General features: G+C 39.2%; 1 protein-coding gene across 5 annotated transcripts in view; it reads left to right on the top strand.

Annotated features, from left to right (window-relative positions):
- The window catches only part of TBC1D4 (TBC1 domain family member 4), a 159,416-nt gene that overhangs the window by 88,588 nt on the left and 57,344 nt on the right, over positions 1–13,484 (top strand). For 4 of the 5 annotated variants that reach the window (XM_077812364.1, XM_077812397.1, XM_077812381.1 and 1 more), the window contains exons 2-5: positions 2,768–3,361; positions 5,013–5,102; positions 8,657–8,761; positions 12,696–12,828. In XM_077812364.1, the coding sequence (XP_077668490.1) occupies positions 2,768–3,361; positions 5,013–5,102; positions 8,657–8,761; positions 12,696–12,828 (922 nt within the window). The remainder of the gene's footprint in view (positions 1–2,767; positions 3,362–5,012; positions 5,103–8,656; positions 8,762–12,695; positions 12,829–13,484) is intronic. The other variant, XM_077812371.1, reaches the window with a different exon arrangement.

Genomic DNA, 13,484 nt, shown 5'->3' with positions numbered 1-13,484 from the left:
GGAGATGCAGAGCGGAGTATCATCAGCACACTGAAAATATCACAGCTCCTCTCTCCTTACTCGATCACTAGCAACTACATCCAGTTCGATGAAGTGGATTAATTAATAAAATATTTACAGCCTATTAAAATCCTTACGTAAATCACCAGGTTTAAAAGTCCACCTCCCTTTTAGTTTAAAGGTATTTTGCCTATTATATGCTGACCAGATTCAGCATGACCCCAATACAGTGGAACATGGCTATTTAAATTTCACTGTACTCTTTTTGAAGCCTGCACTTGTGGTAATGTGCAGTACAGTATCTTTAACTTGATTTCTAAACCAGCATTTTCCAAAAGTATCAGAGGCCTTTGTTCTCATTGAGGACTACATCTCTGTTATCTTCCACCCATCTTGATCTGTGTCTCTTCCCCCTCCCACCCTCCCATGTACCAAGGAATACCGCATCCTACCCCAGTCCTTCATGACTGAGTTTCTGTGCCCACTGTTTTGACACAGCTTCCAGAGATGTATCTTCTGTTCTTAGTTAGACTTCTGACTCCTGAGTCTTGTTTTCCAGACTTTGAAGAATGTCTCTCAGCACTTATCCCCAAAGACCCTTTCAGTAATTCCAGAGGATAAATATCTTGCATCCAGCTTTATGCAAGTTAGAAAAGTAAATGAATGAAGCAGAATACAGCATGCCTATTCTGTGTTCTCTAAGAGCTTCCAGGGCTTCACTCAAAAGAATACTCTTAGACTGGCTAAGCAAGACTAAAGGCTTTAAACAGAATTTTTATGTGCCTGTTCCTGCACTCATGCTGACAGGGGTGAGCATTTTGGGGTCAGTCTGGCACATCTGTCATTGAAGTGCTTACTCCTTATTCCCTTTGGCTGATGTCCCTTTATTACTTGGCAGTATTTTGATATAGAAAGTGTTCAAAGTCCATATTACCAGTTTAGACATGAGGTCATTTTGTATTAGCACACAGACAATGGTCTTTCTCCATTACAACACATCTGAGTAAACTTATTTTTTTCAGTCTCCATTTCTATGCAATTTACCATTGTACCCAATATTCCATGAGGCTCACAGTTTCTTGACAAATAGCTTGAGGACTTTCAGTTTCATGAGAGACCTTCTCTGATGGGTATCTTTGTTAGAATAAGGCCTATTCTATGTTGATGACCAAGTTCAGCACTATAAATTGATCCTGGAACCAGTGCTGGGACATACTTCTAGCCCTGAAAGTTTTGTACTGGTCTATCTACTGTTTTCATTGGTGGACCGGAAAGCACTGCTGACAAGTAATTTAGTAATGTTGTCAGTATAGTACTTTTCAGTAACTTTAAATAAATGCTATTTGGAGTGTGAGGAAACATTCCCCTCAAGGAAATCTGAAAGGTCAGTTGAGACCGATTCATAAGTAGTTTTTTCCTGTGGACTCAAGAGGAGCTACAACAGCCCTATGAAATTAAGCATGGAAAATATTCCATTTCCTTCATAGTTTAGCCACTTCATTTCATTTGTCCACTGTAGGTCATCTTGCACTTGGAAACATTTAAATTTGAAAGTACTTTTGAGAGGATTTATCAATACTAAATACATAACTTTAACTAATTAGATGAGAAGTGCGATCCTTTAAATTTTCATTCTGATTACTACCTTGCCTAATTGTCATCACCCTTCCCCCGCCCCCCCCACACCCAGCCGCAGTTCCAAATTTTAACAGCTGGTACCTCATGAAATGACAAGAGTTAGATTAATGCTTCGAGATCTGAAAGCTTAGATCAGGGTGTCAGAAGGCTTTTACAGTAAACCATAATGTAGAGAAACAATTTCAAAGGTGATGAGATGCTGCTTTTAGTATAGTGTTAAATGCTGTAACAGATGGGTCATTCTGAATAGAAATAGGAAGCAAGTTCCACAATTAAGCATCTCTGTAAGAATACCTTTGCCATACTTTGGTCAGACTGCCTTTGAGGCCAAAACATAACTGGGAGCACTCAAAGAAATCAACATACTGAAGGGGGAAAAAAAATCACTCTAGTCAGTAAACCTACCAGGTTTTAGTAACTGATGGAAAAATCAGGATTTTCAGATATGAACTTGCAACTCCAGTGAAGTTAATTATGTTGTGGCCAATAATGTAAGTTGTGAATGTAGCCCACTATTGCTATGCACTGATAGGATTAACAGGGTAGTATTTTGAGAGACTACAAAATTCACATGTATGATTAATATCCCTGAAATGCACGCATCTTGCTCTGTTGCCTTGTGTACGTGAAGCTTTGCATTGTACACCTTACTCCCAAGGAAATCAAAACCATGATTTCCTCTGCAGCTGTACAAAACGCCACAATTAGACATTGGAGCTGGTATGCCTGATTTACTGTATTAAAGGGTTTGTTAGTAGCTTAATTGTAAGGCTCTAGAAAAATACTTGACATTGTTTCCACGTCTGAAAGGGTGCATACAGGATTCAGGAATGACTAGTTATGTATTTCAAGGCATGAAGCTGGTAGCACATACTGCAGTAGCTAAACTGTTACTTGCATGAATATTTATGTTGCCTAAGACTGAAATCTTATTGGGAACATCCTTGGGGCTGTACTAACAAAGCCTTTTCTGCCAAATCCAGTTGAGGATCATGATGGCTTTTCTCTGACATTCTATTACTCAGTCAAATTCTAATCCATTTTTTTTAAAGGCGTTGCGTGTTGGACATTTGTGGCTTTGGTCTTTAATTTCTGGTTTCCTTAATGAAGATTTTTAATTGTCACCCAGGTTCCTGATGTGATCAGCAGCATAAGGCAAGTGTCCAAAGCAGCCCTGAAAGAGGATGCCAAGCCTGGTAAGGATAGTGAAGATGCCTTCTACAATTCCCAAAAATTTGAGGTTTTGTACTGTGGAAAGGTGACTGTGGCCCATAAGAAAGCCCCCTCCACTCTAATTGATGAGTGCATTGAGAAATTCAGCCTACATGAGCGCCAGCGCCTGAAACTGTTGAGTGAGCAGCGGAGCACAGATTCCAGCTCAGACTTAACCTTGTATGAAGGAGACGTGCCAGCTTCTCCGTCAGATAGTCCATTTGAGGAGCTAGATGGCACGAGCACCACCACCGGGCACATGGGGATCTTTACAATTGGAGGCCAGACCAACCTGGCTGGCACCCGTGTCTCTTTCCCCGAGCGAATTTTGGAGGATTCTGGCTTTGATGAGCAGCAGGAATTCCGCTCCCGGTGCAACAGCGTCACTGCAGTTATGCAAAGGAAGGTTCATGATACCAGCCTGAAAACACAGCCACGCAGGAGACATGCAAGTGCACCCAGTCATGTTCAACCCTCAGACTCTGAGAAGAACAGAACAATGCTGTTTCAGGTAGGTGCCATAGCAGTACTCACAATTTCATGCATACAATAGAATTAGGAGAGCTTGACTTAGACAATTATTGTCACTGCTGCATATTGAAACTTCTTATGCAAACAATTTCTGTTAAGCCAAAAATCGTTTGCTTTTCTACTTTGTATTACAATACATGAAACCATACTGGGGAGACTCTAAATAATATTGAATAATTTGTATCCCAGTTACTTTGGGGGAAGCTAAAGTTTAAAACATATGAGTTTTGTAAACTTGAAGGGAATATAATTGCTTATCTGTTAATTTGACAATATTAACATCAAATTTAAGTGTATTTTGTCTTAGAATCTGATGCTAGTATTCAGACTTCTTTTCAAGTGCTTTTGTGGATTGATTTCTCTATCCATAACATTTTTGAACAGAGTGAACAAAAGCTCCCTTTTGTGTTACTAAAATGAACAAGTAGTTAAAGCTGTGAAAAATAATGTGCAGTTTGACTCCTTCTCTTTTTATGTTAAATTTCAGTGATGCTAAGAAGTTCCTCATTTCCAGAATAGGAATAGTCTGTCTTGCAAAAAGTCTGTTGAAAAATTATACTTCTAAGATCTGCTCAGTGGCTTCATCCCCAAATCCTTTAGTCTGTCTTCTCTCCCCTGAAGTACGTTTAAAGATTTCAGAGCATATGCACTAAGGAAACAAGAGAAAATTATTAGAACAGGTGACCCATAAAAGCCAAAGATCTTTTGCTTTTTAAACTGATAGGCTGCTAAATGCTTAGGAATTTTCTCCCCCCCCCCCCCCGTCCTTCCCCCATTTTAGAGAACAGACTTGCATTTTCATCCTCTTGAGAAACACTAACGGATGTGAGGAAATATATTGCCATTTAGAAACCCACAGCCCATCACTGGTGGTGAAAGGGCCTTAGCTGAAAAACCCCTCAAGCTCCATAGACTATATTCGTGTGCCCTTGGAGAGCAGTTCATGAGAAAGCAGAAGGGAAATTCACTGCAGCAAATAATCTGTTCTCGTTGACAATTAAAAAGAGGCTAAATACATCACCTTTATTTTAAAATAAACAGCAGCAAAGAACTGAAGACCCAAACTGTTTTGTATTTGCATTTTAAAAACTCATCTGGATGGTGGTTTTTGGTGTAATAAGGCTTGTAACTTACCTTGATTGTTTCAGATCAGTCTAACAGAGCTTTAATTAGGGCCCCTCAAAAACTGACTTTTGATGGAATGAAACTTAAACTGTGTCTGATTCCTGCAACTTTGTTTGTTTGGGTTTTTTTTGTTTTTGTTTTACCCCCAAACTGAATACTTCGCCATTTTTGCTGAAATTTTCTGCAATTCCCCTCCCTCATTTTCCTTTTTCCTAAAATGCTAAATTCTGCCATCTTCGTTCACTCGGTAAGTAGGGTGACCAGATGTCCCGATTTTATAGGGACAGTTGCGATTTTGGGGTCTTTTTCTTATATAGGCTCCTATTCCCCCCAGCCCCCATCCTGATTTTTCACACTTGCTGTCTGGTCACCCTATGAGTAAACTACTATTCAACGTGAGTAGCAAATGCAAAGATGGCAGAATCTGCCCAGTCATTGAACTTCATTTGGTGTATTATTCATTTGTGCCTTATAAAACAGTCTGATTTAAATTTTTGTTTTCAAAGGTTGGACGATTTGAAATTAACCTTATCAGCCCAGACACCAAATCTGTTGTGCTTGAAAAGAATTTTAAAGATATCTCCTCATGTTCTCAGGTATGCATTTATTGAGTAGCTTCCAGTACATCTGGGAAGGGACTTTTTTGATTTGGAGACGCTCTGATGACTTTTTTATTCAGTGGGCAGCAGAAATAGTCAATCAAAGCTTTTGTTGATTATAGAAGATTAAATGAAAACACAGTACAGAATATCTTTAAACCTAGTGGTTGTACATCATATGTCTCTCTTTTTTTTTTTTTTTTAAACAATTATAACTTTGTTTTAGTTAACACCTGTATAACTAGATTTTGGCTTTCTCTATAGAACCCCAATAAAAACATGGTAAGACAGCTATTCTGTGCCCCTTCTTCCCCACCTGAGTACTTTGGAAATGTTAAATATTATCTATAGAGTGATGTTTGAGGTAATCATATTTTGAATGAGAAGAACACATGCTACAGTTTAGAAGTGATAAACCGCAGTATAGTTTTGGTGTCGGCACTGGAGGAAGATGGATTTTAAATTTGATCAATCATCCGGTTGCTACTATTGTAGACTACAGGGGTAGACCCTCCTTCTTGTGATAGATCAGGCAACAGTAATTCAAAGTGTAGAAATTCTGTGCCTCCAAATGCCACTTACTGGTTTGTGTTAACTCCCACAAAGTGCTAAGAATGGCACAGATACAAAGGAAAGCACAGTCCCTGCCTCAGAGCTCACGATCTGAAGATGTACACAGAACTAGTGAATTTCTGTGAATTGTAGCATTCTGTAACTGTGAATTCTGTAAATTGGTGAATAGGTCATCATTCACCAGCAGCTAGATGTGAATTTTGTTAACTTAAGGAAAGAGACCACTTGGTTCAATTTAGGCAGTTGCCTGAAATCTCCAGTTTGGAGGTGCTCTATGGTGGTGACACTGTGTTTCAGTGAGGGCTTTCGCAAGGAGCACAGCTGTTCTGCTATCTTGGGACAGGATACAGAGTGTGCCTCTCCCCAGTGTGGGACTAGCTCTGCCGCTGAGGTGGGGACAGAGCCATGGCTTCTACCTCATTTGGAGAATTTAGTGGTAGCAGCAATTCTAAAGTTGGGAATTCCATGTGGTCAGTACAAGAGCTATTAAAGGTCTCCAAATGCATTTTCTGATGGTTCTTAGACCAGCATCTGATCCAAAGCACTCTTTTCAGATGTTCAGATAACACCAGTCAAATCTTCCCTTGTATCTGTGTTGCATGGCTATATAGCTTGCAAATTAGAACTGGGATTAGCATATACTGTTGCTTCGGATGGAGGGCAAAGGGGACTGCAAGAGGAATAGGGAAATCTGGCCTACGTAGGCAAATGATAAAGATGAAATAATAGTATTTATAGCATACACAGATCAGGCAGGCACACAAGAAGGAGAGGTAAGAAAGAAGAGAACCTGTGGATGCCCTGGGTCCAAAAACTTTGTTTACTGGGGGAATGTCATGAGTGGCAGCTGCTAGTTTCCATGAGGGTCCTGGTGGACAGCAGGTGAACCCATGGGCAGCTCAGGAGAACAACACTGGCAGTGAAGTCACTGATATTTAAAGTATGGTAGGAACTGGCCTTGTATCTTAGACAGTCCTCTTTGTTCCTGCTTTCTTCCTAACTGAGACAAGGTGTTTGAGGTTATATCTTTTATTAGACCAACTTATGTTGGTGAGGGAGACAAGTTTTTGAGTTACACAGAACTCTTCTTCAGGTCTGGGAAACTCACTCAAAGCATCACAGCTAAGCACAAGGTCGAACATATAGTTTAGCATAAGTAGTTAGCACATAGTCTGAATGTATGTGCTATGTGCTAACTACTTATGCTAAACTATATGTTCGACCTTGTGCTTAGCTGTGATGCTTTGAGTGAGTTTCCCAGACCTGAAGAAGAGTTCTGTGTAACTCAAAAGCTTGTCTCACCAGCAGAAGTTGGTCCAATAAAAATTACCTCACCCGCCTTAGCCCTGTCAGACCCAGGATCCCTATTTTTATAGGGACAGTCCCTCTTTTTGGGTCTTTTTTATATATAGGTTCCTATTACCCCCCCACACCCCCTCCCCGATTTTTCACAATTGCTGTCTGGTCACCCTTTCTTAGAGAGATATCTACAACTTCTTCCAAACTGGGCATTTGTAAGCCATAAATCACTTCAGACTAGATTTCATACTGGTGTTTATGTAGTCTTTCACTAGAACTTGAGTGGGTGGGGAAAAATAAAAGCCTTATTGAGAACTAAACTGAATAGGTGCTAACAAAATGTTCTGTGTTTCCAAAACATCTGTGGCATATTAGTGAAAGATTTGGTTTGAAAAACACAAAACAAGCCAACCTTGCCCGCCCCACCCCTCAAACCCAACAACTCTGGAGAATTCTTATGGTCAATAGAAATGAAATATTAATTTATTCAAGCCAAGTACTTGGTTACACAGAGCTCATCAGCATTTGTTCACTGTTAAACACCCTGTGTTTATTGTAGATTTATTAGCCAATGTTATAGCTTGGAATATTTACCCTTATGAGCTTAAAACTGATTAAAATGAAAGAGGAACAATCTCTCCAGAGTGTATTCAGGGTTATTTTATTTCTGCACTAGTAAATGTGTTGCTTTTCTGTGGCATGAGTATGCTAGGGTGCTTCATTTCAGCCTGGAAAATGCATGTCCGTAATTTCTATAATTGACCAAGCCACAAATATAAATGATAAAATTTTATATATCTATATGTATAATCTTAAGGGTCACAGGCAGCTGTGTGGGTTTCTTGTTAAGCCTCACTGTCTTTGTGGGTGACGCAGAATAATAAACAATCGTCACATGTCCCATTGGAATGACAAGTTGAGACGCCCTGTTAGAGAACAGTGCTGGAAGTACAGTTAACGGACAAGCTTGCTATACTATTTTCAGGTACAGTGACGCAAGTGTCATCCCACCTCCCCCATACACCTTCCCCTATGCAAGGAAATGAGAAAATTCAGAAAACAGCAATAGATTTTGCTGTAATTCTTCCTAGAGTTGTGTTTAAAACAGTTTATACTGAGTTTGGGAACTGGTCTGCTAGGGACTCATTTTAAGAAAATATGTGAGTTTAACCAAAATAAAGGTCAGAATGGTGGCTCTTTCATATGTATAAAATCTGTCCCTTCCTATTTAATGAATTGAAGGTCCTAAACTGCCACAGGGGAAATGGTTTGAATTACCTCCCAGTGTTGTAAGGTGAGAAGATAGGGGCTGATTTGAACAAATAAGTCAGAGAAATGTAGCGAAGGTCAAATTTTTTCATGAGGAAAGAAACTGAGCATTATTCATTGCTGTTGCTTCAGGGTTTTGTGTGTGTAAGAAGTCCTATGACTTATGGGCATATTACACTTTCTTTTTTAATGGCTGCCACCATCTATCAAAGAAAAAAGTTACCATACTTGATATCTGCGACCGCATAGCTTTCTGATTCACTGCAAATTCTCAGTATGGGGAAAGTGGTGGTATCTCAGAGATGACTGTTGGCAAGAACTGAAATACAATTATCACAGTATTTCTGAACTGATTTTAAAATATATTTTAAAATAAATACTTCACTAATGCTTTTAAAAAAAATTTTCAGGGTATACAACATGTTGATCACTTTGGTTTTATTTGTCGGGAATCTATTGAACCTGGGATAAACCAGTATGTTTGCTACGTGTTCCAGTGTGCAAGTGAATCTTTGGTAAGTAATTTACATAAACTGTTAGGCTTGGTCTAGGCTACCAACTTATGCCAGTATAACCACGTCAGTCAGGGGTGTGGCAAATCCTAACCCCCGACGTGGGCAGCGCTATGTCGGCAGGATGGCTTCTCCTGGCAACGTAGCTACCACCTCCTGGGAAGGTGGAGTACCTGCACTGGCAGGAGAAGCTCTCCCGTCGGTGTAGGTAGTGTCATCACTAAGCGCTACAGTGGCAAAGGTGCAGCGATGCCACTGCAGTACTATAAGTGTAGATAAGCTCTCGGTTTTTCACATTTTGGTAGCCTCTTTCATCAGAGAATCTCAAAACACTTAATAATCCCGGAATCTCTGCAGCTATATGAAGGTGATAAGTGTTGTCCTCATTTTGCACATGGGTAAACTGAGGCTCAGGGATTCATCTCTGCACTCTATTGTGAATGCACACCTACATACAGGTACAAGTACACGTGGCAATAGTTAGCATCTGGACATGTCCAGGTGTTAGAATTTGCAGACACAGATGTTTATACAGGCAAAGTTCAGGTGTATGTGTTTGAGTGCACAAGTGGTGGCTAGGTAAAGGCTTAGCTGAATATTTGACCATAAGTAACTTGCACATTTTTTATCTGTTGAGACATAGAAATGTAGGACTGGAGGGGACCTTGAGAGGTCATCGAGTCCAGTCCCCTGCACTCATGACAGGACTAAGCATTATTTTAGACTATCCCTGACAGGTGTTTGTCTAACGTGCTCTTGAAAACCTCCAGTGATGGAGTTTCCACAGCCTCCTAGGCAATTTATTCGCATGCTTAACCACCCTGACAGGAAGGTTTTTTCCTAATATCCAACCTAAACCTCCCTTGCTGCAATTTAAGCCCATTGCTTCTTGTCCTCTGAGGTTAAGGAGAACAATTTTTCTCTTTCTTGTAATAACCGTTGACATGTACTTGAGTACCTTGGTGAACTGGGGCCAAATTACTAAATTTAGTAACAGAGCCAGAAATAGAACTTGGATGTACTGAGTTCCAGTCCATGGTTTCTACTACTAAGTTGTCACACTCCTTGCCTGTGCTATGCACATCCTCCCATTTTCCAAATGTGGTTGCTCTCCTTTTTATTCCTAACTACTCTGAGAAATTAAATAGAAACGTCCGGTTTGAAGCAAAAATTTTGATCTATAATTGTTCTGCATAATGGACAGTTGAAATGTGTGACATAAAGGATGTGTCAGTCAATTAGCTATTGTGATTGTAAGACTCAGCATACTCAATTTTTAGATATGACATATATAAAGTAATGTCTTTGCTATATTTTCTGAGGGAGAGAGAGACAAGATGTGTGAGGTAATAACTTTTATTGGACCTTCTTTTGTTAGTGAAACAGACAAGCTTTCAGGCTGCACATAGCTCTTTTCTTAATGTCCGGTACAAAGAAACCATATTAACTGATCGTTTTCTAACTTATTAGTGTTTCAAAGTGAAAGGTAAAATGCCATGAATTTATAGAAGAGATGCACTATTTCCCCTAATAAAGCAGGGCCTAACTGCTCATAATTAGAACTAGTTTTAAACAAACAAACAAAAAACCTCTAAAATGTTTTTCAAGTTTTTTTTTACTATAAACAATTTTCAAAAATCAAAAAAATTGAACCCGTTCTTTAGCTGTCTCAAAAATAAAAAAAACTTGATGAAAATGTTTGTCAACATTTTTTCATTGAAATTCAAATTTTTAATAAATATGTTTAACAGATATAATTTTGACCAGCTCCACTCACCTCAGAGCACTAAACAATGCCTAATTATTTGAGCATTATGGAGGACCACAGCAGTTGTTATGGGGCTAAGCATTCTTAGCAATGCTTCAAACAATGTAGGGCTAGATCCTCAGCTGGTGGAAACCAGGTTTGCCATAGGTGGTGGAACTAGGGATACGAGAGATGCCGTAGCACCTCTGGCTTGAAGTGGTTTCTGAGCATAGCTTTATTGGAGTCCATGGAACTATGCTGCTTTACACCAACTGAGGATTTGACCCTCTGTCAATATTTGAGGGGAGAGAGAACCTATTGCATGGCCAGCACAATGTCATTTAAAGGAAAATTATGCCTTCATCTGACCTTTGGTTAATTTGATCCCTGATAATTCACAGGTGACCTAAAAGAAAGGAGGTAGTTTACAAATAAATAAAAACCCTTCTCAACTCCCTCACATATTTTAAGAGTAATAATATTACACTCAAGTAAGTATTTAAATGGGCAGAGTCCATAGAAAAGAGCCCTGCCATTTGTAAAAGCCAACTAGAAGGCTTTGCCGTTGTAGTCATGTCTGCATTCCACGAGCCTCATGAAATCTTACCGTGACAGGACAAGAATAAATTGAATTGTGAGATGTGAGTTTCTGAGTGGGTTTCTGTCAATAACCTTAATCAAATAATTTTCATTTAACAAAATTGAACGTTATGCCATGGCACACAAACGGACTAATTCAAGCTTCCATGCCCATGCAAAGCTTTGTTTGAACAATTATGCTGGAGACCTGACCTACAGAACACTTTTTTATAATCCTACTTTGAATGTTAGCAGACTGCTTGTAGACCGAAACCTGAACATGCAGTCACATTTCATCCCTCACAAACATGCTCCACAGAAGAGTTGATAGATGGCAGTAAAGGACAGGATCTAAAGTACAATATTTGCAAGCCTTCTAAGAACTGAACAGGAAATTTCAACACAATTTCCTTCTGCCAGGCTGAAACAAGGACGTGGGTTGGTTTGCTTTTAATAGCCATGTGTCCTTAAAATACATAAGGGGAAAGGAGACACTAAGAAGTCTGTCTACAAAGGATGAAAGTGCATTTGAATATCTATCCCAGCTGAGGAGAAAATTATCACCTCTGACGTCTTTCCCATGCAAAATAGATTTTGGCCCTACTCAGTGCTGCAGTGTGTGGGAATGCTGCATTGCTGTATTTGAGATGCTGTGACAGGAAAGAGCAGGGCACAGACTGGAATCTGGAAAACAATACATAAGGATTATTTGTTGGTTACAAAGAAACTTATAGCTTGTCTTTCAAATCCTTTGATCCAAGTGAGTGAGGGACCAAGAGACTAAATAGGCTGGTCCCTAAAGTTCCCATACCAACAGGCTATAACTGCAGCAACAGATCAAAAGCATTTTGATCATAGAGACTTGTAGCAGGGCAAATGTATGGCTTTTTTCCTAAAATAGTTTTCATAACTGTCTCTGTGAAAGGGGGGCAATACAGGTCCTTTACTCTTAGTAAGACTACTGCAAGTTATGTACCCAACCAAGCTAAAATCTAAATTGCATAGAAGCAAATTGGCAGAAGTGGAGGTCTTAATATGCTCGTTTGCAGCTACTGGAAGGTAAAATGTTGTAATCTCTGGGCACAATAAGAGACCCAATTTTCAAGCCTGAGTGTTTAAAGTTACATGTTTATGGCCTGATTTTCTCCCCCCACTTCCCAGGGGTGCTTGTTTTCAGTGAGAGCTGTGAAAGTGCAACATTTCAGAAATAGGCCACTAAACTCCCACAGATTCCCACAGGGAACTAGAGACCTGTATGATAAATTTTCAAAAGTGCCTAAGGGCCAAATTTTTTAAGGTGTTTCGGCACCTAAAGATGTAGATAGTCATGTAGGTGCCTCGTGGGATTTTCAATGTCCCTTGTCTAAAATCCTCTTGAAATCAGTAGTAAATTAGGAATAAGACCTTGTTCTCTTGACCACTTTTATGAACTTTTATGCTAGGTCGCTGTATGTAGTATGAACAGGAAACAACATTCCTAATAAAAAAGCACTCAGTCATGGAATGACTTAAAAGTCCAATAGGATGTGTATGACATATTTTCACTTTTATACTGTCTTGTAAAACACCCAGATTTTTTCATAGCCTGTTTTGTTTTTCTTTTCCTTCTAGGTTGATGAGGTAATGCTTACCCTGAAACAAGCCTTTAGCACTGCTGCAGCTCTACAGAATGCCAAGACTCAGATTAAACTGTGTGAGGCCTGTCCTATGCACTCATTGCATAAACTCTGTGAAAGGATTGAAGGTAGCAATTCCATTTATTTTAAATTTATATAGAAGACATTCTGTTTTCACTCCAGAATCATCACAGTGCATCAGCTCTTAGTTTAATTAAAACTTATCTAATTGCTTGAATCTCAGTTCAGTTAAAGAAGAGAAAAATTCACATGACCATGATAAATGGCCAATAAATTGAGTAAAGTGGTGGCTATCGCAATAATTATTTTCCAACTGGCCCCTCAAAGTTCTTGCTATAACTATAACATGTTTCTCATATATTTGTTTTTGTCTTTCCTTTTGCCCTATTATTTTAGCATGTACAGAAATTCTCAGCATAGTGCTCTGAACACATTTGGAGCTTTTAAAGATGGTAATAAATGAAGGGACAGTAAGGATGGAATTGACATTTTAGCCTTTCTTTTGGTTTGTTCTTTTTCTTTTGTAATCTCGTTGATGATGATTTTTCTCCTGGGGCTGATTGCTTTATGTACTTCTTTACCTTGTTCTAGTATATAAAATATCTTCATAAAATATGAGGTTAATGTCAAATTGAACAAGGATAATAAAGAATTTAGGGCTAGTGCCTGACTTCAGATCTTCACACATAGCTCTGACTTTAACGACAGTTAAATATGCCACAATATGGCTTTTTAATATTTGACAGGATGGTTAATAAAAATA

The sequence above is a fragment of the Eretmochelys imbricata genome, chromosome 1 (assembly GCF_965152235.1).
Source record: "Eretmochelys imbricata isolate rEreImb1 chromosome 1, rEreImb1.hap1, whole genome shotgun sequence".
In the NCBI taxonomy this organism is placed as follows: domain Eukaryota; kingdom Metazoa; phylum Chordata; order Testudines; family Cheloniidae; genus Eretmochelys; species Eretmochelys imbricata.
This window is presented reverse-complemented; position numbering and strand designations above follow the sequence as displayed.